The following is a 24,308-nucleotide window of genomic DNA, read 5'->3' on the forward strand; positions in this document are numbered from 1 at the left end:
TATATAACTTTGCAATATAACTTTTATTTAGTAAATATTGAGTATATATATATATATATATGAAAATATGTTTATTTATAAAGTAGAACTTCGTAAATATCAAATAAAGAAAATATAATATTAAGCAATCCAAAGCTAATTTAGAGTTTTGAATTTAAATTGACAAAACAAATTGCCTGAATAGTAGAGGCCATTTAGATTGACTCTGAGAATAAAGAGCTGATAATTCTAACTAAAAGTCATGCACACAAACACTATAACAAGGCATTTGGAATTCATATCAAAAACGGGAGAAAGGATTTATTTATTGACTAGCAAAAAGAAACATAACTTGATAGTAAACGGATTATGGTCGATTACAATTAGACAACTTGTAGAAATAGCGTGGATAAACAAGAACCTGCTGAAATGCCAACCGAAGTAGCTAAAACAAACATCAATCTACCACCGACCATACAAGAATCAAAACACCGGCGGGAAAACTGGTACAACTCCTAACCCCATCCATACGGAGTTGTGTTAAAGAGCAACAAAATAAGCTCCCCAGAAGTGAACTTCTGGTCAAACTCCTACGATATCTAAATGCAAATGATATATATGAAGATTGGGAGACACATCCAAAAGCACAGGCAGTAAGTTACCACCACGAGAGGATAACATAATTTGTGAATCGGTAGAAAGTTGCGTGTTGAGGTGCCACTCGCCATCAACTTAATGGCTGGTCTCAGAAGCAGCACTTTTCTTTCATCATACATTGGATGCAATAGAACACTAATCAGGCACTCATCCAGAAGTTACTGCCCATTACTTCCTCCATTAGAAGGGATTGTTCTCTGAGCAAAATCTAGTAACAGCTTTCGCTGATGCTCATTTGTATGAGGAAGACTCGCCCGCAACAACTCCACAGGCATCTCCCTACTTATAGCTTTGGTGATTTCTGATCCAGCAACCGCTGCAGCTGGAGCCTGCATGTGGAGGGACTGCATCACAGTTTCAAATTTACTGTGACAATACTTTGTGAGAAGACCAAAGAAGGAATTGAAGGATGCCTGCCAGAGATGGCGGCTAGAAATACTATAGTTGCTAGCTGTGTTATCATTTGTTAGAAGCACTGTTGCTTTATCAAGAACAGATTTAATGATCACAGAAGCACCATCACCAGCAAGACTTCCTAGTGGACGAAGAGGTGGCTGTTCTGAGGAACAAACAACAGCAGCTACGCATGCGCTAAGAGAGTTCAAGTCCATGAGATGCATGCATGCAGCAGTGGTTTTTGCTAGTTTGGTGGTGCTTTCCGCTGCACTTGTATCCAATGGCCTTACACCAAACAGAAACCTCAGGTGGCGAAAAATGGCCATGCAGATGACGCGGGTGATCTCACTTCCAGGGGTAAGAAGTTCCAGGTACCGAGAGAGTAGCTTACGGCCTTTTGGAAGAGAAAGTAGGCGAAGAAACACTAGATCACCCTCTAGGTTTGCCCCAGATTGACCGGAATGACTGAGAGGATCAACTAGATGAAAAGATGCCGCAACTTCTTGCAGGAGCATCTCTCTTTTTCTCTTAAGTTGAGAGCCACCATCTTGCAGCTGACTGAATTGCAATATGCGATCAAGATCATCTACATCAAGTAAAAGGCAAAGACCATCCTCAATGGTGATCCTAGCAGCCAGCATAGGCTCCTGGTCTAAGGGCTTTGCAGAAGATTTCTGGTCAGAAATATTATCTGCAGATGCTGATTTTGGTTCAACCTCAAGAAGAGGACGAGGTCTACGGATTGATGAGAAAGCAAGCCTACCAAGTGCATCCACCTGGAGATATGGATGTGGGTCATCCTTGGACTTGGATCTAGACGATAAATCTTTGGTGACATTAGGGCAGAAATAGTGCTTCAAATTTGATCCTGAATATTTCTTTGCTAGACAAGCTTGGTGATAGTAATCATCTGTGTAGGGGTCATTGCAGTGGGTCGCAGCATGTTGCATTCTAGCAATGTTCTCAAGCTCTTCGGTTGTCATGAATTTGGAATGAAACCTCGGCCACCCATTATCTATCCTATGGAAGCCAATATCAGAAGGGTGTTGAGCAAACCCAAAGTACTCTCTTCCCCTGTGCATTGGTCTAAATCTCGGGTCCTTGAACTCAGCCAACCTCATCGTAGTTTCAAACGTATTCATCATCTGTGTTGAGGATTGACTAGGGTGGAACTGTTGTGTTTGCATGCTGGGGAATCGCACCATTGAAGGCAAATTCGGGGGCATTCCATGTTGCTGATGCACCAGTTGAGAAGGAATTTGATTGTTGAAATGACTCTGATTTTGTGTTGGATCAGCCAACACATTCGATGAAAGTATACTAGGCGATTCTGACCAGTGACCCTGTTGCCTGCTATTAATTGGAAGTCCGTGTGGACCAAACTGAGTAAAATATCCATCTTGATTTGATCCAGGTGCTGCTGCTGGACGAAGTTTGGAAAAAAGGTAGGGATTCGGTGGAGAGAAAGGCACCTGGAGGCCAGAACTAGAAGGTGACGCAACGCCTTGGAAGGCATTATGATGGAATTGTGTAGGTTCACCGCATGGAGGTAAGGATGTATGAGAAGATATTGGTAAATGGACCGGTTCACTTGGTTTAAATAGTTGCTTCTGTTGAGGAGAGGATGACGTTCTGTAGAGAGGTCTGGAATCTGGAGCATGACCTGAAAGAGGATGCGGATGTGATGACCATCTTTTACCATCCTGGCCAGCCTCAGCATCCAATATATGATGATCTTGCCAATTTGAAAAGCCTGGGTCCTGTACCCACTCTCCAGTAAACGAAGAACCTGAATGGATAATATTTTCAAGATCACAACAGATCGATTCAGAAACAAAATAAAATACATTTCAAGAAAATATCAAGAACACAAAAGATAGTGAATGAGAGGATTTTGTTGGACATGAATAAAAGAATAACATAAGCAAATGGAAGAACAAGCAACACATTACTGCATGGGAAGATCATAAATTCCTGTCAATTTAAAAATACTTGCTTTTATGAACTTCTTAATGGCTGAGAAGGAAATAATAATCTGAAATGGTCTTAAATTAAATGCCACCCCAGTCCAAAAGACTGAGAACTGCAACATAAATTTACTTGTCTAAACAACATCCCCAAAATGCATTCATAAGTAGGTAATTTAAGTGCTAAAGAGGTATCATCTTAAATGAAGCACGAAGAAATATGTGTGAACATTCTAGAGGAACAGGCATGAAGATCATGTAGAGGCTTGTTTCAGTATTATGCCATTTCGCAAAGAAATCACCAAACCAATTAATTCACGGTGGTGACAGCACATCAAGCATGTTGATGCCACTTGCAACCTAGAAAACCTTGTGAGATTAGGAAGTTTAGGTATTCCCCTGAAATTGTTGATTACGATATACAACCATAAACATGGAAGTGGATTACCAACAATTAAATGCCTTTGTATTTCATAACATGCAGTGTTTTCATAATGTGTCCCCCATTTCTACAATAATTTAAGATCATGAATGGATACTGCATTGAACTCATAGGTCCATGAACATGTAGTTTTGATTACATACTCCTCTCGCCTCGATTTGTACTTGAAGAGCATGAATGAATAAATAATAAGCTCATAAGTCCAACGAAACACAACAAAACTCCATTTTCTCCTTTCCTCTACTTGGGCACAAGGGAAACATAATGACTTTCCTTGAAAGTTAGGTAACTTGCTTTTAGATATCCCATTTAACAAAAAATGCATGGAAGATCTATTGTGCAAAGGGCTTAGAACGGAACACTATTACTCACTTTCCCTAGAAAAAGAATCTCTGCCATCAAGTACTTCTGTGATCCTTGGTTCAACAATACCTCTGTCCAACTGAAACCAAAAAAAAAAGCACAATTGATTGTTGCAAAAAATCATGAATATGTTGTATTTTAATAAGTAAATTGGCAAGGCATTCACAACATGTTAGCATTTCCACAATTTGTTCTACCAATAAGATACTAAAAAACAAAACAATCAGAGATTCAAGGTCAGAACAATAAGAAACAAAACAATCACAAAAGTTGCTTATTAATTACAAAAACTTTAGTAGTAAACTGTAATAATATATCCAACCATGACAAAAGTCACACAGTAAGAAATGCCACACAGCAAGTGCTTCTAGAAGTGCATGTTCTGCTGCTTATTTGATCATTGGGTTGTGTCCAAATGTCATATAATTGTCAGTATATTCCTGTTTTCAATTGAAGATACCAATCCAATAGAGAGTGGATCATCATGTTCATTATCATATTCAGCCAACATTTATATATTTAGACCGATCTGATTGTAATTCCAAATTTCAATTTGTTTATGAAATGTTGTGTTAGCATAATCAGGTTGTCAATTTCAGATATCAGTCCAAGAAAGAGGGGATCATCATACCCAATAGCATAATTAACCTATATTTATGCATAAAGACCAATCTGATTGTAATTCCACATTAAAATTTATTTTATGATTTTCATTTTAAAAATGTTCTTTGCAATTTGTGTAACAAATAACTTAGTATCTATTGTTAGACCCCATGGTTGTTTTGATGTGATCAACCATGTTAGATTAGGTCCTGTTTGGTTTTGATCCCTGTGTCTAAGTGTGCAAAAGCTTAGGAGCATAGGAAGTCGAGCGGAAGACGCAGCTGACGAGAAGAACAACACAAGAAGGGAGTCAATGGACTCGGTGCGTCCGAGGGACGAAAGAGTTGCGGAAGAGTACACCAGTGGACGAAAAGAACGTACGCGACATTCGAGGGACGAGAAGTCGGAGCGGAAGGCTGCTCAAGCAGAAGGCCGGAAATTGGGTTTGGGTGAGCCCTATTTCGATTGGCCGCAATCACCCAAGCGAACGGAGCAACGAAATATCCAAAAGAAAGCTGGAGCTATTTATACGTTGTAGCATTGAGGGCGCCCTCCACATTGAGGGCACCCTCCATAGCGTTGAGGATGCCCTCAAACTAGTCAAAGTGACCGTTTCGCGTTTGGATAAAACTTTATCCAAATGTCACGCTGGAGGCGCCCTCCATGCTTATGGGAGGAGCCCTCAAGCTGAAAATAGAGTTTTCAGACCCTACAAAAAGAGCCCTGAAGCTAGGGAATTAATCATCAACTCTTGTACTAACTTCCTAGCAACTACTTAAGCTTTTATTGTGTAAAAGGCTTCTCCGCCTTTAGAGAAGGAGATTCTGACTGAGCTTTACAACCGCCTTGGATTAACAACCACCTAAGTTGTAACCAAGTCAATCCCTGAGTCTTTTCTTTAATTATGTTCTTTTATTTTAATTTATTATTGTTGCACCTTAAGAGTTGAAAGAACGAGGAGGGTATTTTTTTTTGTTTCAGGCAATTCACCCTTCCCCTCTTGTCGGGCCGCTGCACCAACAATTGGTATCAGAGCTCAACAAGCTCAGAAGGACTAATCGCCATCTGAAGCAACAAAGATCAAGACAATGGCCGGTGCAAGTATTCACCACCCAAAATTCGACGGAGACTTCGCAACATGGAAACGCCGAATGGAGGTATTTTTTAAAACAATTTCGATATTCTATTAACAATGAAATACGATTTTGTAGCACCTACGGATCAGCAAGGAGTCGAGAAAGAAGAACATCAGTGGACGAAGAAAGAGCAAGCCGATTTCATGACGAACGGTAAAGCAGAGTTCTATCTGCTCGGCATCCTTCCGCCCCAGGAGGTCAACCGAATCGGCAGCTACGTCTCCGCCAAAGATCTATGGGAGAAGTTCCTGGAGCTCCACGAAGGTACTTCAGAAGCGAAGTTAGCAAGGCGGGACATCCTCCGAACTCAACTAACAAATCTCCGGATGAACAATGGAGAAAAGGTAGCGCAACTCCAAGCACGAATCAAGGAGCTGATAACTTAGCTAAACAATCTCGGAGAATCGGTAACAAACCGAGATTCGATCCGGTATGCGCTCAACGCCTTCCCGAGAACTTCAGAATGGGCGTCCTTAGTAGATACATACTACATCTCTAAGGATTTTAAGGTAAGTACACTAGAAATTCTATTTTTTCTACTTTCGAACTTCACGAATCTCGAATCACAGATTCAAAAGACATAGAAAAGACAAACCTCAACATTGCCTTAAAGGCAAGAACGGAAGATCAAGAGTTCGAGACATCCATCGATGAAGACGAAATGGCTCTACTGGTAAAAAAGTTCAATAAATTTCGTAAGCCTAATAAGTTTAAATCGCAGTCAAGAAGGCATCAACAAAACAAAAGGACCGTCCATTGCTACAACTGCATCGAAGAAGGGCATATCAAAGACGATTACCCAAAATTAAAGAGCAAAGATAAAGAAAAGAACAAGAAACCAGCTCGGTCCAAACATAACCTCAAAGCCACGTAGGATGATTCATCATCCTCCGAATCTGAAGTCAAAGCATACGCCGGACTAGCCCTAACGGCAATCCATCAAGAAGAAGATGAGACCAGCTCAAAGATGAGCATAGATGAAGGAAGGAAGGAAGGGGGGGGAGGAGGATCATCAGAAGAAAGCAGCAATGAAGAGGGAGCATTAACACTTATGGTAAGTGAGGTACGTACTCTTTCACCTGAGCACTCTTTTAAGTTCATTAAAGTACTTTCAAAAGATTTAGTAAAAATAGAAAAAGAGAATACTGAGTTAAACAGAATGTTAGATAACTTTAAATCAGAAAATGAAAAATTAAAATTGAAAATTGAAAATTTGAAAACAGATACATGTTGTCAAAAACCAAACAATTTTCAAAAGTCAAAACTTAAGATTTATGGAAAATTAAACTGGTACATTAAAAAACATCAAGGACAACTTAGAAGAATACCTAAAGGATATGTACCCCTAGATATCTAACTAACGAACCTCTATTGGGTTCAAAAATCATATCTAGATTAAACCTTCTGTTAATCATGGCTTTCAGAAGAAATTAAATGTTTAAATTTCTTAAAAGGCTTTGTCTAGAAGTGGTTGATGATCCAATAACCAAGAAGGTCTAGTTCCTCGCCACAGCTTGGAAGTTGATTATCGAATTGAATATTTAATTAACAAATTGATTAAGATAATGATTTTAAATCCTTGTCAATTATTTGAAAATTTCATAACTCAGAAATTTTTTTTGAAACTTATTTTATTTATACCCTGTCTTTTTTTTATGTAATCAAAGGGGGAGAAATAAGTACAAGTTCAGGGGAAGTTAAAAAAATATTCTAAAATCAATTTTGTTGCAATTTCTTTTATTGCAAACTTTATACTTAAAATGTTTTTTACTACTTGTATGTTATTACCCTAACTTGAACTTGGGTTGATGCACATCAAAAAGGGGAAAATTGTTGGACCCCGTGGTTGTTTTGATATGATCAACCAAGTTAAATTAGGTCATGTTTGGTTTCGATCCCTGTGTCTAAGTGTGCAGAAGCTTAGGAACACAGGAAGTCGAGCGGAAGACGCAGCTAAAGAGAAGGATGGCACAGGAAGGAAGCCGACGGGCTCGGTGCGTCCGAGGGACGAAAGAGTTGTGGAAGAGTAAACCGGTGGACGAGAAGAACGTACGCGACGTTCGAGTGACGAGAAGTCGGAGCGAAAGCCTGCTCGAGGAGAAGGTCGAAAATTGAGTTCGAGTGAGCCCTATTTCGGTTGGCCGCAATCACCCAAGCGAACGGAGCGACGAAAGATCCAAAAGAAAGCTGGAGCTATTTATACGTTGCAGCATGGAGGGTGCCCTCCACATTGAGGGCGGTATCCATAGCGTTGAGAGCGCCCTCAAACCAGTCAAAGTGACCGTTTCGCATTTGGATAAAACTTTATCCAAATGCCACGCTGGAGGCGCCCTCCATGCTTATGGGAGGCGCCCTCAAGCCGAATAAAGAGTTTCCAGGCCTTATAAAAAGGGCCCTGGAGCTAGGGAATTAATCGTCAACTCTTGTACTAACTTCCTAGCAACTACTTAAGTTTTTATTGTGTTAAAGGCTTCTCCGCCTTCAGAAAAGGAGATTCTGATGAGCTTTTCAACCGCCTTGGATTAACAACCACCTAAGTTGTAACAAAGTCAATCACTGAGTCTCTTCTTTAATTCTGTTCTTTTATTTTTATTTATTATTGTTGCACCTTAAGAGTTGAAAGAATGAGGAGGATATTTTTTTGTTTCACGCAATTCACCCCTCCCCTCTTGCCGCTGCACCAACATCCATGATAGGGGCAATAGATGGAAGAAGAAAGATGGGATGGATAAGAATAAAGATTTTCAGATGTATGGATAATAGTACAGCTATAAGGATACTATATTACAGGCTTACTGAACCTTCTGCTTGCTTTGCTAAACCACTGGATATACCAATCATCTGTCTTACATGAGACTATAAATCCCAGCCACAGATACTGTCCATGCCCATGAGAAAATGACATAAAGGTATGCTACATTTGGTTAGTAACAATTCAAAATTGCAAGGATGCCCATTGAACCCAACCATGACTTCGATTCCATATCAGCTCAAGATGACCTAAGAAACCTTAGACAAAATTATTGATGAACCTTGTGAATTGCGATTATTACTTGCTTCAAGGCTTTCTGGTCTTGTAGTGTTAGGAATACATATCAATTTCTAAACACTAGGGAAGTCAACATTAGCTTGCTGCATAAGTATCTATCAACACAGATGAAAATTTGCAAACAAAGAGATACTAACCTTTGAAAATGTACTTGCAAGGTCATCAATATCAGTTATTGACTCGATTTCTTGTCCCTGGAAATGGAGAAATTGTTCCATTAGTATACAACATCATATGCCACCCCTATTCATTACCAGAGTAAGAGAAGCCCCAGAAGAATCACAGTATAAGTTGGAAACATAATACAAATTAATCCTCCAATGTGTTACAACAGAAATGTGACAATGAAGTATACTTGTACATCTTTAAGCACATAAAAACATGCACAAATTTGTTAGGTACAGTGGAAAAATTGCTCTAAAATGAATAGGAAATAACACCCAACAAGGAAAGGGTAACTGAAATGAAGTTAACCCTAACTATAAGAAAAACTAGCAGAAAGAGCTGAGAATGAATTAATAGAAACCAATAGTGAAGCCGACTTCAAATAAAGATATGTTAACAAATTAAGAGAAACTAGTAAGCATAATTATATCACAAAAACATTTTCAGACAACCATTGCTATAAAATACATATAGAAATTTTCATGGGCACTAACCTCTAATCTTTCTCCTAGGCTAGAAAACTGATAATCATCACCAATCCCAACAAAGTGGGGATCATTAACACTATCTTCATCTTCTAATCCACCTAACTCAACCTCTTCTGTGACACTTCCAAAAAATGCATATTGTGTAGCATCAAATTGAACTGTATCTGCAGCCAAGGAGCAACATAATAAAAAATCAGTCAAAATATAAAAGCACAGTCATAAGCTAAACATAGCAATGTGAATAAAAACCTCAATGTGACAGTAGCTAGTATCACTTGTTTCTAGGAGCTGACTGCATGAACCATTATCGACAAGAATTTACTGTTATTAACGAGTGCAATTAAACACTCTGGATTATACACTACCTCTTTTCTACGCTATCATGATACAGCATACAAGAAGAATATAGAAAGGCATGTGCAAGTATCATCCTAGATCAGATAAAAACCAACATCCGGTTAATATTTGTCTTTATGATTAATGTTTGGTCCTAGACCGATAAGGTTTGCCCGGTGGGCTGGCTGCTGACTACAAAATCGAAGACCATGCAAATTGGTTATGACAGATAACTTAAAAGGCATATGCCAAAAATGAAGGAAAACCACATATGATAATTATGTCCACCAGCGGAAACCAGATGGATTTGCCACTGTATAGACATCCACTTGTCTAACTCGTATTAAGATCACCCATTGGCTCGGGGAAAGGAACGACCAAGAAGCAAGCAAGATAACTAGATGTATGAGATGCCAAGATTCAAATTTCGATTAATTCAACCCACAAAATCACATCTACAGCGCCAACGGAAGACAAAATCCTTAAAAACAAAACGCAGAAAATTCGAGGCAAACTAAAAAAGAAAAATCTCACCTGAAACGCCTTCACCAGCCCCTCCAATCCGTTCACCAGCGCCTGTGTCCACCATACCCCCATTTTTCCGATTTATAGCCGCCATAGAAAAAGGTGCCCTAGCTTCCTTTATCACAGAACACAGAGGCAGGCAGCACAAGAAACCTGGTTTCGAATCTACACCCTAGCGTCGCTACGCTAGAGCTGATCCAAGATTTGCCTCCAAACTCTAAAAAGCGAAATTCTATAAACAAATCCTAAACTATGACAGAAACAACAATAACAAAGAGAAGAGAGGAGATTTTTTTCCTCCGACAGAAAAGGTAGAATCTATCGCTCCTTTTCTTCATCGTCCGGCCTCTCTTTTTATTAGGGTTTCCGATTTATAAGGGCGGAGCAATAAAAAGAGGTTGGATAATATAAGGAAAATATCACTTAGCCTCCTAAATTTGTCATTTTTTACGAAATACTACTCAAGTTTAAGCTTCCTCATGTCGCACCGCATTGGCCAACGTAGCCAAATTTAAGGCGGTAAAATAAAATTTCAGTAAAATATATTGCCGAAATGTTTAATTTGGTATATTTGTTAATGCTGTTGCAGAACTGTTGGCCGCCAATTTGATTTCGACTTACGGCCAGTCGGCCACCCCACCAATGGGCAGCCACCGCGATGTCAAATGGGAGAAGAGGTTGCTGTGGGGCCCACGACGGGACTCGTTGTGATTGAGGTTCTTATTTACTTGCCCATTTATATTTGCAAGCATTCACGTCAAATTTTTTATTACGATATATTTAAAATTTAAGATAAATAAATTATTTTAAAATGAATGTAAAGAGAAAGAATGAAATGATAGAGATTGAAAAGAAAGAAATATTATTTTATGGATATAAATATTAAAATGTATTTTAATTATATTTTAAAATATATATAAATTTATTTTAATTTTTAAAAATTATAAATTAATTATATTTATTTATTATATATATTATCAACTTAATAATTAATATTATTTTAATAATTATTATTAATCATTTAATTGAGAAGGATAATATATTAAATATTAAATTAAATTATAGTAGTATCGAACCAAATAAGATTTGAATTATGATTTATTCTCAGTAACTTATGTGATTATATGTGCATAATAACAACGTGAACCAAAAGTACCTTTAAAATTATTAACGTAGCTAAAATCTTATTAAGTCCAACAAGTAAAGTTATTTACATTGCATTATAATGACGTGGCGATTATAATGATGGGAAACAATAAAGAAAAAAAGTGATAAAGAGGATCACAAAAGGTTGAATGGGCTTTGTTAGTTGTTAACCGGGAAGGCTTTCCGAGGCCGTTAATGTCTCTACTTCAAATTAGGCCTGTCCGGCGACTTAAGTGGCCCAATTAAGCTTGGAGTACACGTAACAAGTCAAAACTAGGGCATGAGAATTAGACCCGGTTCAGCGAAGCAGTTCCTCTCTTAACATAATTACAAAATGGAAACTAGGGCATCGCTGTCATCTCGGGACGATCCAATGGCTAACATATGAGGTGTCTTCATCACGAGATCTGGGATTCAAATTTCGACAAAACTTTGATAAATATCTCCTTTATGTATTAGTCATTATTCTAAACGCTAGTAGTCGACTAATCGTCCCGTGATTTACCTCCTCCGTATTAATTCTGAAATAAAATACTGGAACGAACATATTCATTTTTTTATCGCAATAATAATGACAAAACCTAACCTGGACCGAGCTCAGTGGTCTATGCACGAGGAGTAAGAACTTTTTTTTTCCTATGCACACGAATGGATGTGTGGTCCAATTCAGAGTTAGGTTTTTATTTATAAAAACGTGGATGAATTAATAATAGAGAAAAATTAAGCAATTATGATGAAGGAAAGTTGGAAGTCGAGGCAAGTCGAGTATTCGATTAATTAAATTTTAACCGAATTAAATTGAATTAATTTTTTTATTAAATAAAATAAATGGATAAAATATTAATTAATTTAATTTTATATCAAATTAATTTAAAAAAATTAATTAGAGTCTAAAAATTAATTTAAGTTAACAAAATTTAATTTTAATGTAAAAATTAGGATGTTAAAAAATTAATTCAATTTAAAATTTTAATTTATTCGGTCAATTCAATAATATTCGGTATATTCAATTTAATTAAATAAAAAAATTAAATTTAAATTAACTGAATAAATTAATTTGTTTTAAACACCAAATAAATTAATATGGGGTCGGTTTAATTAGTTTATTCAATTTAATTAAATTTTTAACTGAATTTTTGTTGTAAGATTTAGAGTTGTCAAATGGGACAATCCGTGATGGGGTGGGTCGGTCTGTTGTGAGTCAATTATTTGACGAGGTGAGATGGGTCGACCCATCAACTTGGACGGGTTACGAGTTTGGCGGTCTAACTTGCAGGTCCATCAATTTTTTAAAAAAAATATTTCATATCTTCAACGTTTACTTCGAAAAGATTTCATCAATCAAATATATTCATAAACATATATTTTAAATATAAATAGACACAAACAAGTACTTACGTGGGATGAAAAATATTATTTTTATTTCAAAATTATAATAAAAAATAATAAATTAACATAATATGTGCACATATTTCAATTCATGTAAATTTCTGGATTGCAAAGAGTTTAAATATATTATTCATTGTTTATTTCGACTCATATTAAGCCCAACTTGAAGAATTTTGATGATTCTTTCTTTTTATATTTTAACACATCTAAAAAGTTTAAATCAATAATGGATAATATATTTGAACTCCTTGTAACCCCAGAAATTCACAGGAATTGAAATGGATGCAATCGGAACTCTCCAGATCCATGAGTGAGTTTTAGTCGAAATCTATTGATGGACCTAGAGAACTCCAATTGTATCTATTTTAGTTCATATGGGTTTTTAGGATTGCAAGGAATTTAAATATATTATATATTGTTTATTTCGATTTCTCAAAAATGTTAAAATATTTTTAAGAGAATTGACGTGTAAAAAAAAAGAAAAAAAAGAGAGAAAATAGAAGAAAAGTTGTATGCATAAGATGAAAGAGAAAAGAGAAAGAAATGTTAAAAAAAAATTAGAAAGAAAAGTAATCAAGCGATAAAATAGAAAAAATAATGTAAAAAATATATTTTTGATAAATAATAAAGTAATAGTTACTTTTTATAAATTTAAAAATATGAATACACCTGTTAAGTTGATTGTCGATTAAAATTAGTTTCAGATTTCATTCAGGTATTTATTTGTAAACAAAATAGATATTTAAATAAGTTCTGAATCAACGAAGGAAGAGAAAAAAAAATGGTTGGATTTTAGTAAACAAAGAAAATTATGGGAAATTTTCTTCATCCTTTAACTCGCCAGCTGGCCCCTCCCATGTGAGGTTTTCAATCAGCATCCTGAATTTAATAACATTTTATGTAGTCGGACATTTGTCCTTGTCATCATGTGCTCCCATATCGACCCCGAAATTTATAATATATTTTCCTCTACACTATCACGAACTAAATGGCCTTCTCCAGATCCTGTGAATGACGTCTCAGGCTCAGGGTGCCTGTCTCTTTTCCAACCCACCTGCATAAATGTTTTCATAAATCTGATATGTGAAATCACACCTTTTCTTTGTCATTTCCATTAATTTCACTCTATACATGTTTATATTGTTATATCATGAGCATGTGAAATAAATAAGGAGTCACCTAATCCAAAGATTCGTCTATAAAACACAAACCCGAAGCCCCACGCTGATCGTCTCCAATGAATACCAAGCAAAAATTTTCTCCTTCTTCTTCTTCTTGCAAAGATTTGATTTTGCAGATTTAGTGATGATCAGTAATAAATTGTCATTGAAGGTAAGATTTTTCTCTAGTTCCTTCTGTGGTTTCTGCAGCAACTGGTGGATGATTTGTGTTTCTCTTTCTAGTGATATAGTTTTGCAGAGTCCGAGCATAATAGATGATCATAAATGGTTTCTCTGTTTTCTTACATGATAATCGATCAGATCTTATGTTTTCTGAAAAATTAGTTTTTGACGGTGATCTTGTTTTTAATAGGTAGATCAGTTATGTTTATTTTTAATTGGAGCGATCGATGAAGTTTTAAACAGAGAACAATTTAAGTAACGATGAAATGGTGTGGATTATGACAACAGAGAATATGAGCTCCGATGGGTCGGCGGCTGACGGCGGCGTGGGGCGCCCGACGAGGAGCCGGTACGAGTCGCAGAAGCGGCGGGACTGGAACACGTTCCGACAGTACCTGTGTAACCACAGACCGCCGCTGGCGCGGTGCATGTTGGAAATTAAACTTGATTTTTTGTCGATAAAATTTTATGAAAATAGAATGTGAGGTGGCAAGTCTTGACTAGAGATAAGATAGAGATAGAACTTGATGAATTGATAATCTTGATAAGAGTTCGCGGAGATAGAATTTAAAATATATATATATATATATATATATATATATATATATATATATATATATATATATATATATATATCAAGATTATCTCATATTAGTGCTTATTCAATAAGCCTATAAATATATACTTATTTTACATGAATGAACAAGTTGAGTTTTCTATTTTCTTCTACTCCTCTTCCACATAGAGTTATTTCTCCTTTTTCACATTTTTCCTTCTATAATTTTTTTTTCTTCTCCCATAATGTCTGTTTCCAACAAAGTGGTATCAGAGCTATGGCTAATGGAGGTATGATTCCCTTCCAAGTTCCAGTACGCAAAGCGAGTAATTATGACAATTGGAGTATCAAAATGAAGACGCTTCTTGGAGCTCATGATGTTTGGGAAGTTATAGAAAAAAGGCTACGTTGAGCCTCGTGATGACTCGACGTTATCTCCAACTGAAAAAGACAGTCTAAGAGATTTAAGAAAGAGAGACAAGAAGACTCTCTTCCTCATTTATCAAGCTTTGGATGAGGATGATTTTGAGAAGATTTCAAGTGCTACTTCAGCCAAGCAAACATGGGAAAAGCTCCAAGTCTCATATCAAGGAGAAGAAAAGGTAAAAAATGTACGACTTCAGACATTAAGAAGTCAATTTGATGCTCTTCGTATGAAAGAAGGTGAATTAGTATCTGATTACTTTTCTAGAGTCTCTACTATTTCTAATCAACTAAAGAGAAATGGTGAGAAACTAGAAGAAGTAACTATTATTGAGAAAATTCTTCGATCATTGGATTCAAAATTTGATAGCATTACAACCATCATCGAAGAGACCAAGGATCTACAAGTCATGACGATTGAGCAACTCCTGGGTTCATTACAAGCCCATGAAGAAAAGAAGAAGATAGATGAAGAAATTACTCAACAACTCCTAAAGACGACTCTTCAACCGACAAAGAAAGATGAAAGTTTCAGTAACAATAGAAGTCAACGTGGAAGAGATCGTGGATATGGACGAGGCCGTCCTAATGAGCAAGGATGGGTCTCCAACAACAACAATGAAAGAGGAGAACATTCAACAAGAGGACGTGGAAGAGGGTATACAAATTCGAGGTACGATAAATCTCAAGTTAAGTGCTACAATTGTGACAAATTTGGACATTATGCAAAAGAATGTAGATCGCCCAAGAATAAAGTATATGAAAGAGTAAATTATATGGAAGAAAGGAAAGAAGAAGATGACACCCTACTGCTAGCGTATAAAGATAATGAAAGAGAAGAAGATACATTTGGTATCTCGACACTGGTGCAAGCAATCACATGTGTGGGAAAAGAAACATGTTCGTAGAGCTTGATGAATCAGTTGGTGGTAATGTATCATTCGGAGATGAATCAAAGATTGAGGTAAAAAGCAAAGGTAACATTCTCATCCATTTGAAGAATGGAAAACATGAATTTATCTCAAATGTTTTCTTTGTACCAAATATGAAGAGCAACATCCTAAGCTTAGGACAACTTTTGGCAAAAGGGTATGATATTCATCTAAAAGATGGTATGCTCATCTTGAAAGATCATATTGGTTGCTTAATTGCTAAGGTGCCTATGTCAAAAAATAGAATGTTCTTACTTAATATTCAAAATGATGTCGTCAACTGTCTCAAAGCTTGTTACAAAGACATCACTTAGCTATGACATCTTCGATTTGGACATCTGAATTTCGGAGGACTAGAACTGCTTTCAAAGAAGGAGATGGTGAAAGGACTACCTTACATCAAACATCCTGATCAAGTTTGTGAAGCATGTCTAAGTGGAAAGCAATTTAGAAGAGGTTTTCCAAAGGAGTCAAGGTCAAGAGCTCAAAAACCTCTTGAACTTATACATACAGATGTTTGTGGTCCGATAAAGCCAAGTTCACTTGGTAAGAGTAATTATTTCATTCTTTTCATAGATGATTTTTCTCGAAAAACTTGGGTATACTTCTTGAAGCAAAAAATTGGAGGTCTTCGGCATATTCAAGAAATTTAAAGCTACCATAGAAAAGGAGAGCGGTCTCGAGGTCAAAACTATGCGTTCCAATCGAGAAGGAGAATTTACCTCAAATGAGTTTCAAGAATTTTGTGAAGCCAATGGAATACGACAACCCTTGACAGTTCCAAGATCCCCTCAACAAAATGGAGTAGCGGAAAGAAAGAATCGAACCATCCTTGACATGGCAAGGAGCATTCTCAAAAGCAAGAGGCTACCAAAGGAACTTTGGGCAGAAGCGGTTGCATGTGCAGTGTACTTATCCAACCGATCACCAACTAGGAGTGTGTGGGGCAAGACACCACAAGAAGCGTGAAGCGGAAGGAAACCTGGAATTTCTCATCTAAGAGTTTTTGGGAGTATAGCACACGTTCATGTGCCTGATGAAGCAAGAAGCAAACTGGATGATAAAAGTAAGAAATTTATTTTTATTGGCTATGATACTAACTCAAAAGGGTATAAGTTATACAATCCAGATACTGGGAAGACAATCATCAGCCGAGATGTCATATTTAATGAAGAAGAAGAATGGAATTGGGAATCTCAAAATAAAGATTACAACTTCTTCCCATACTTTGAAGAAGAAAATGTGGAGCAACCAAGAGTAGAGCAAACAAGAGAGGAGCCTACTACTCCACTAGTAACACCAACATCAAGTACTCAAGAGAATTTATCTGCATCAACTTTAAGTGAAAGAGTACCACGCTTTAGAAGCTTACGGGAAATTTATGAGGTAACTGAAAATCAAGATAATCTTACTCTATTTTGTCTCTTTGCGGATTGCGAGCCTATAGATTTCCAAGAAGCTATAAAAAGCAAAAGGTGGAAAGATGCAATGGATGAAGAAATCAAGGCGATAGAGAAGAATGACACATGGGAGTTAACGACACTTCCTAAAGGACATAAGACGATTGGTGTGAAGTGGGTGTACAAAATAAAGAAGAATGTCAAAGGAGAAGTTGAAAGATATAAAGCAAGATTGGTGGCAAAAGGCTACAGTCAAAGATCTGGCATTGATTATGATGAGGTATTCGCTCACGTTGCTCGATTAGAAACTATCAGACTAATCATTGCTTTAGCAGCTCAAAATAAGTGGAAAATACATCAAATGGATGTAAAATCTATTTTTTTAAATGGAGTTCTTGAAGAAGAAGTCTATATTCAGCAACCATTAGGTTATGAAGTTAAAGGACAAATAGACAGAGTTCTAAAATTGAAGAAGGCTCTCTACGGGCTAAAGCAAGCACCAAGGGCATGGAATAGCCGAATGGACAAGCACCTGCAAGAGAAAGGCTTCATCAAATGTCCTTATGAACATGCATTATACATTCAGAGTAAGGATAAAGATGTTTTGATTGTATGCCTATATGTCGATGACTTGATCTTCACAAGAAGCAATCCAAGTTTGTTTGGAAAATTTAAAGAAGTGATGACTAAAGAGTTTGAAATGACTGATATTGGGCTTATGACATACTATCTGGGCATTAAAGTGAACCAAAGGGAAGATGGAAGCTTCATCTCACAAGCAGGTTATGCAAGAGAGATATTAAAGAAGTTCAGGATGGATAACAGTAAGTCTATAAATACCCCAGTAGAATGAGGAGTTAAGCTATCAAAACATGATGAAGAAGAAAAAGTTAATCCAACATTTTTTAAGAGTCTGGTTGGAAGTTTACGATACTTGAGGTGCACAAGGCCTGATATCTTTATGCCGTTGGACTTGTTAGTCGCTACATGGAAGATCCAACTACTACCCACCTTAAGATCGCTAGAGAGAAATTTGCGCTATATCAAAGGTACAATATATTTTGGATTACTTTATTCAACATCTAACCACTTCAAACTTGAAGGATATAGTGACAGTGATTGGGGTGGAGATATAGATGATAGAAAGAGCACTACAGGATTTGTGTTCTTTATGGGAGATACAACTTTCACTTGGATGTCGAAAAAACAGCCTATTGTCACACTTTCTACTTGTGAAGCAGAGTATGTGGCTGCGACTTCATGTGTTTGTCATGCTGTTTGGCTCAGAAATTTATTGAATGAGTTAAGTTTACCACAAGAAGAGGCAACCAAGATACGAGTTGATAACAAGTCTACAATAGCACTAGCAAAAAATCCAATCTTCCATGATAGAAGCAAGCACATCGATACGCGCTTTCACTATATCAGAGAATGTATTACAAGAAAAGAGGTGTAAGTGGAATACATAAAGTCTCAAGATCAAGTTGCTGATATTTTTACCAAGCCACTCAAATTTGAAGACTTCATCAAAATGCGACATTTGCTTGGAGTTACAAAATCAAGTTTAAGAGGGGGTGTTGGAAATTTAACTTGATTTTTTGTTGATAAAATTTTATGGAGATAGAATGGTGAGGTGGCAAGTCTTGACTAGAGATAGGATAGAGATAGAACTTGATGAATTGATAATTTTGATAAGAGTTCGTGGAGATATAATTAAAAAAATATATATATCATGATTATCTCATATTAGTGCTTATCTAATAAGCCTATAAATATGTACTTATTTTTCATGAATGAACAAGTTGAGTTTTCTATTTTCTTCTACTCCTCTTCCACATAGAGTTATTTCTCCTCTTCCACATTTTTCCTTCTATGATTCTTTTTTCTTCTCCCATAATTTCTGTTTCCAACAGTGCAGCGGCGCGCACATGCTGGAGTTCTTGCGCTACCTCGACCAGTTCGGGAAGACGAGGGTGCACGTGGAGGGGTGCGCCTTCTTCAGCCGACCGCAGCCTCCGGCTCCTTGCCCCTGCCCCCTCTGCCAGGCATGGAGCAGCCTCGACGCCCTCGTCGGCCGCCTCCGCGTCGCCTTCGAGGAGGCCAACCCTTTCGCAGCCCGCACCGTCAGGATCGACTTGAGGGAGGTCAGAGAGAGCCAGGCCAGGGCCCGCGACATCGCCTACGACAAGAAGAGGTCGACGAGGAAGAAGCAGCGCCGCCCGCCGGCCCCACCCACCGAGGAGGCGAGCGCGACACTTGAGCTAATTGCCGAAGCAGGGTATTATAACAACCCACAACGCCAGATGTTGATGATGATGATAATGATGCAACAAGCGAGTGTTGGCGGCGGATCATCTGCCGCAGCGGCGGCGTGTTCATGTGGAAATTAGTTCGCAATTCACATAAGCGACTGAGATAGTGTATAATAATTTTATATTATGCAATTAGATCACATGAATAAAGGCTAACCATTAATCTTATATTACGCAATTAGATCACATGAGTAAAGGCTAACCGTCAGGTTACGTTGAGTGAGATAGTCATTGCGAGAATTGACATAATTAGATCGCACAAACGATCCTTATTGCACGATTATGTTGCAATTAATATCACATGTTGCAAGACGAAGAAGATGGTTGAAGAAGTGTGAAAAAATTGTGTGCAATGAAGAGTAATATTGGAGAAGAAATTGTGTGTAAAGAAGAGTTATGCGTCAATATGTGTCTCATAATCGTAAGAATAAATTTAACGATTATTTAAGATTCATGTCTCTTTTTTTTTAATATAATTAAAAAAATGGATCTCTTATAGAATCGACCTATCTCACCTCATAGAAGTTACTGCTTGGACAATGCTAAGTAAGATCAATGTATAATTAATATAATTATTTCTTCCCGATTCCTTTTAACTATGCTGGTCAAAATTTTATTTTTGAAAATATAAATATTTACTTTTCACTATATGTAATGCCGTCGAGTCCGATCGCAGCCAATCTTAGCCCTCTACCCAACTCAATGCACATAGGGAAAGAGGTCGGTCCAACAAGTCTCGTCATTTTAATTTTTATTAAATTAAAGACGAAGTGGGTTTTTTTTTTATTGGAGTGAGTTTATTAATTGTGGAGAGCAAAAATACGACAGAGATATCGAGAATATTTAATTGTCGACGGACGAATCGTCCCATCTTAGACCAGATGGCAATTTAACAATTTTCTTACTATCGAACTTATTTTCTATTTTATAGCCTACATTTAGAATATTATAACAAAATAAAAATTTCAATTTCAATTTTATAGATTTTGTTGGCGATGGACGAGCGTCGTGCTTGCATCAAGAATCGTGCATTGATGAATGATTTGACGTCGATGTGATGCATCGAGACTGCGGAGTAAGCACCCTGATGCGTCCCCACGGGCGTGTGAGTTCGGATTTTCTGTTTTTAAATTTGTCTGTTTATGTATTTCTTTATTGATTGAACGGATTAAATTATATTTCAAAAATATCTTGTATATTATAAGAATATTATATACATCTTAAAAATATCATGATATTTTAAGATGTAATCAGATCCTCTAATCAATAGGGGACACGAAAAAAAAAACAATTTAGGGGCAGAGGATTCAAGAGGATCTGAACTGCGGGCGTGTCGCCTGCGCCGCTAAAGAAATTTCGTTGGATCAGATCCGCTGCGATCGTCAGACACGCGGCGGACTGTGCCAGTCGAATCAAAGCAGAAACTCTTTAAAAAATAAATTACATTCGTAAAATAGAAACACGTAAGCAATGGTTAGCCATCGCGTGTTGGGTTGGTTACTGCTTTTTTATTAATTATTTGTTAGAATAAGTTGTCTTATATAAAATATACTTTGCTATTTAATTAATTAAATATAATAAAAAAGGATTTTGTAAAATAGAAAATATATGTGTCGACTGCATCCATCCATGTTGACGGCGTAACTTCTTCGAGGGTCTATTTAAAAGCCCGATCCGGCCCATAAATCGAGAGGACGAGGCGTCAGTCTTCCCTCCCAGAAACGCTCTTCTCCGTTCGTTTCCCGAGTTACTAACCGCCTAATTATAAACTTACCCACTAAAACATTCACATTGGCCCCTCGTTATTCCGGCATCAAGAAAGCAATCAGCGTTTGGGTACGCTAATATGGCTTCGAAGCAATGTACGCACCTAAATTAGGACTGGCTAATATAGCCGTTAGCGAGAGGAAGGTGAATATTTACCTTTTTTGGTCTTATAAATAATTTCCTCTTCTTTGATTGAGGTAGTTAGTTGCTTTTCCGCCATGAACGCCGAGGTGATGAAGACCGAATCAGGCGCCGCCAAGGCGACCGATCCTGTGGGGGAGCACAATGCAGTCCAGAAGGAAGCGAAGGAGGCGACTACGGTGGGGGCTGAAGGAGAGAAGAAGCTTGACGCCGCGGTGGAAGAGAAAACAGAGGCGGCGACTACGGTACTGGTGCCTTCCGATGAGAAGAAGCTAGAGAAGGAAGACAAGGAACCTGAAATGGGAACAGAAGATGCGATCAAGGTAGTAGTGCCGGCTTCTGAAGAGAAGAAACCCGAGAAGGAAACGGAGGAGGCGCCTAAGGTAGTGGCTGCTTCGGAAGAGAAGAATCCCGACGCAGTTGAGAGGGAAATAGAGAAGGCGAATGAAATAACGGAGAAGAATGCCGAAGCAGCAGAGAAGGAAGCGGAAGTGGAGATGAAGATGGCGGAGGCTTTGGAAGAGAAGAAGTCCGCCGTGGTTGAGAAGGAAACAGAGGAGGATGCGACTGCAGCGGAGGTGAAGAAGGAGGAGGGCGGTCTGGTTATGGAGAAGGCCTCGTCCTTCAAGGAGGAGAGCAACTTCTTGTCGGATCTCAAGGAGTCCGAGAAGAAGGCGCTGGTGGAGCTCAGAGCCGCCGTCGAGGAGGCCATCCTCGAGAACAAGATTTTTAGAGATGAGCCGGAGTCGTCGGAGGGAAAGAAGGACGAGGAGAAGGAGAAGGCCCATGAAGAAGGGCAAAAAGTGGAACTTGACAAATCTGCGGAGGCGAATCACGCCGGCGAAGAAAAGTCGCCGGATTTGGAGGAGAAATCTGCCCAAATTGCGGCATCCGAGGCCGAGGAGTATAAGGAGAAGGCGGGGGCCGTTAAAGTGGAATCAGAAACCGTAGAAGAAAAGGCGATCGACGAGGAAGTTACCTTGTGGGGCGTTCCGCTGCTGCCGAGCAAGGGCGCCGAACGCACTGACGTGATCCTCCTCAAGTTCCTCCGCGCCCGCGACTTCAAGGTCAAGGACGCCTTCCAGATGCTGAAGAACGTGCTTCGCTGGCGGAAGGAATCAAATATCGATTCGGTTCTCGACGAGGAGGTTGAATCCTCCGTCGCCGGAGATCTCGCGGTGTGCTGCTACATGGACGGCGTCGACCGCGAGGACCATCCGATCTGCTATAACGTATCCGGCGTGTTCCAGAACGACGCGCTCTACCTGAAGACGTTCGGCAGCGAGGAGGGCAGGGAGAGGTTCCTGAGGTGGAGGATTCGGCTGATGGAGGAGGGAATCCGACTGCTCGACTTCAAGCCCGGCGGCGTCGCCTCGCTGCTGCAGATCACTGATCTGAAGAACTCGCCGGGGCCGGGGAAGAAGGAGCTTCGGACAACCATGAAGCAGGTGGTGCAGCTGTTTCAGGACAACTATCCGGAATTCGTCGCAAGAAATGTGAGTGTTATCCACTTCATCTTCTTGATTCCCTGAATATGATAAAAAAATTCGATCTTTATCAATCTTCTCAAACATTGATGAAGATAACAGACTGAAGTATTTCCTGATTGCTGACATTCATCAAAAAAAAAAAAAACAATTTTCTCGAACAATGAACAACATAACAGCATGAAAAGTAGATAGAAACTACTAATGGAAGAAGTGTTTCCTGATGGCAGATATTCATCAATGTTCCTTTCTGGTACTATGCGTTCAATGCTTTGATCTCTCCTTTCTTGACGCAAAGGACCAAGAGCAAGTTTGTGTTTGCTCGCCCATCAAAAGTTTCAGATACACTTCTCAAGTAACTTGTTAAGAACATGCATAGCTTGGATTCTTTCTTGATACCCACCTTAAGCCTTTTGAAACGATGGCTTCTCTCTTTCAGGCACATCCCTGCCGAAGCTCTCCCTGTCCGATATGGTGGTTTCAAACGAGAAAATGATACGGAATTCTCTGCAGAAGACAGCGAGGTTTCTGAGCTCATTCTAAAATCCAACTCAACTGAAATTGTTGAGATTCCTATTCCAGAGGTATCATTAACCTTTTGCATTTTCTTCGATTAATCCATGAGACAATAAACTTGATAAATGTACAAAAAGCATTGCCCTGTTCTTACCAATTACCATGCAAACAGGCTGGAAGTATTGCCATATGGGACTTGAGTGTTCTGGGATGGGAGGTCAACTACAAGGAGGAGTTCGTCCCGACTGATGAGGGGTCCTACACCATCGTTGTGAAGAAGGGAAAGAAGTTGGGCCCGCACGAGGAACCGATGCGCAACTCGTTCAGGAACAATGAACCTGGGACGATCGCGCTCACCATCGAGAACACTACATTCTGGAAAAAGAAGGCTTTGTATCGCTACAAGGTGAAGAGCCAGAGGAGTTGAGATGATCGGGGAGGCGATATTGGAGTTCTTCAGCGGACAAGTTTCGTACATTATATAAAGTTGAAATGTTTTTATTTTCTGTTTGTCGAGCCCAAACATACAAGTGAAGAAGTGCGGAGGTTTCAAATGATCCCCTTCTAGGATGGATACTAGTAAACCCTAACTATTATATTAAACTGCAAGCATAAAGGAGTACGCAAGTCGAAGGTTATATGAATTGCAAACCCTAACTATTATATTGTTCTTCCAGTTTCTGTGTTGAATGTACCAAGGCAAAGGATCTGCAAAGTGAAAAATAAACAGGAAACTAAGACTAAGAAATTGTTTATCCTGCTACTGTCGTACCACTGTGAGTTCTGATGC

General features: G+C 38.4%; 3 protein-coding genes across 3 annotated transcripts; 2 read left to right on the plus strand and 1 right to left on the minus strand.

The window, feature by feature from the left end:
• Nucleotides 1-274: 274 nt before the first annotated feature.
• Nucleotides 275-10,481, minus strand: LOC121991949 (protein PAT1 homolog). Its single transcript, XM_042546038.1, has 5 exons — nt 10,116-10,481; nt 9,252-9,409; nt 8,730-8,786; nt 3,814-3,883; nt 275-2,821 (listed from the first exon to the last, which is right to left on the minus strand). The coding sequence occupies exons 1-5, from the start codon at nt 10,198-10,200 to the stop codon at nt 795-797; spliced, it is 2,397 nt and encodes a 798-aa protein (XP_042401972.1). The 5' UTR covers nt 10,201-10,481; the 3' UTR covers nt 275-794.
• A 3,769-nt stretch (nt 10,482-14,250) lies between these two features.
• Nucleotides 14,251-19,685, plus strand: LOC122045166 (protein LIGHT-DEPENDENT SHORT HYPOCOTYLS 4-like). Its single transcript, XM_042605270.1, has 2 exons — nt 14,251-14,414; nt 19,214-19,685. Exons 1-2 carry the CDS (start codon nt 14,251-14,253, stop codon nt 19,683-19,685), a joined length of 636 nt encoding a protein of 211 aa, XP_042461204.1.
• Nucleotides 19,686-21,559: 1,874 nt separating this feature from the next.
• On the plus strand, nt 21,560-24,254 carry LOC121991975 (patellin-4-like). The gene is made up of 4 exons (XM_042546066.1): nt 21,560-23,011; nt 23,233-23,357; nt 23,442-23,586; nt 23,691-24,254. The coding sequence occupies exons 1-4, from the start codon at nt 21,593-21,595 to the stop codon at nt 23,943-23,945; spliced, it is 1,944 nt and encodes a 647-aa protein (XP_042402000.1). The 5' UTR covers nt 21,560-21,592; the 3' UTR covers nt 23,946-24,254.
• The last annotated feature ends 54 nt before the right edge of the window (nt 24,255-24,308 follow it).

The sequence above is a fragment of the Zingiber officinale genome, chromosome 1B (genome assembly GCF_018446385.1).
Source record: "Zingiber officinale cultivar Zhangliang chromosome 1B, Zo_v1.1, whole genome shotgun sequence".
NCBI lineage: Eukaryota > Viridiplantae > Streptophyta > Magnoliopsida > Zingiberales > Zingiberaceae > Zingiber > Zingiber officinale.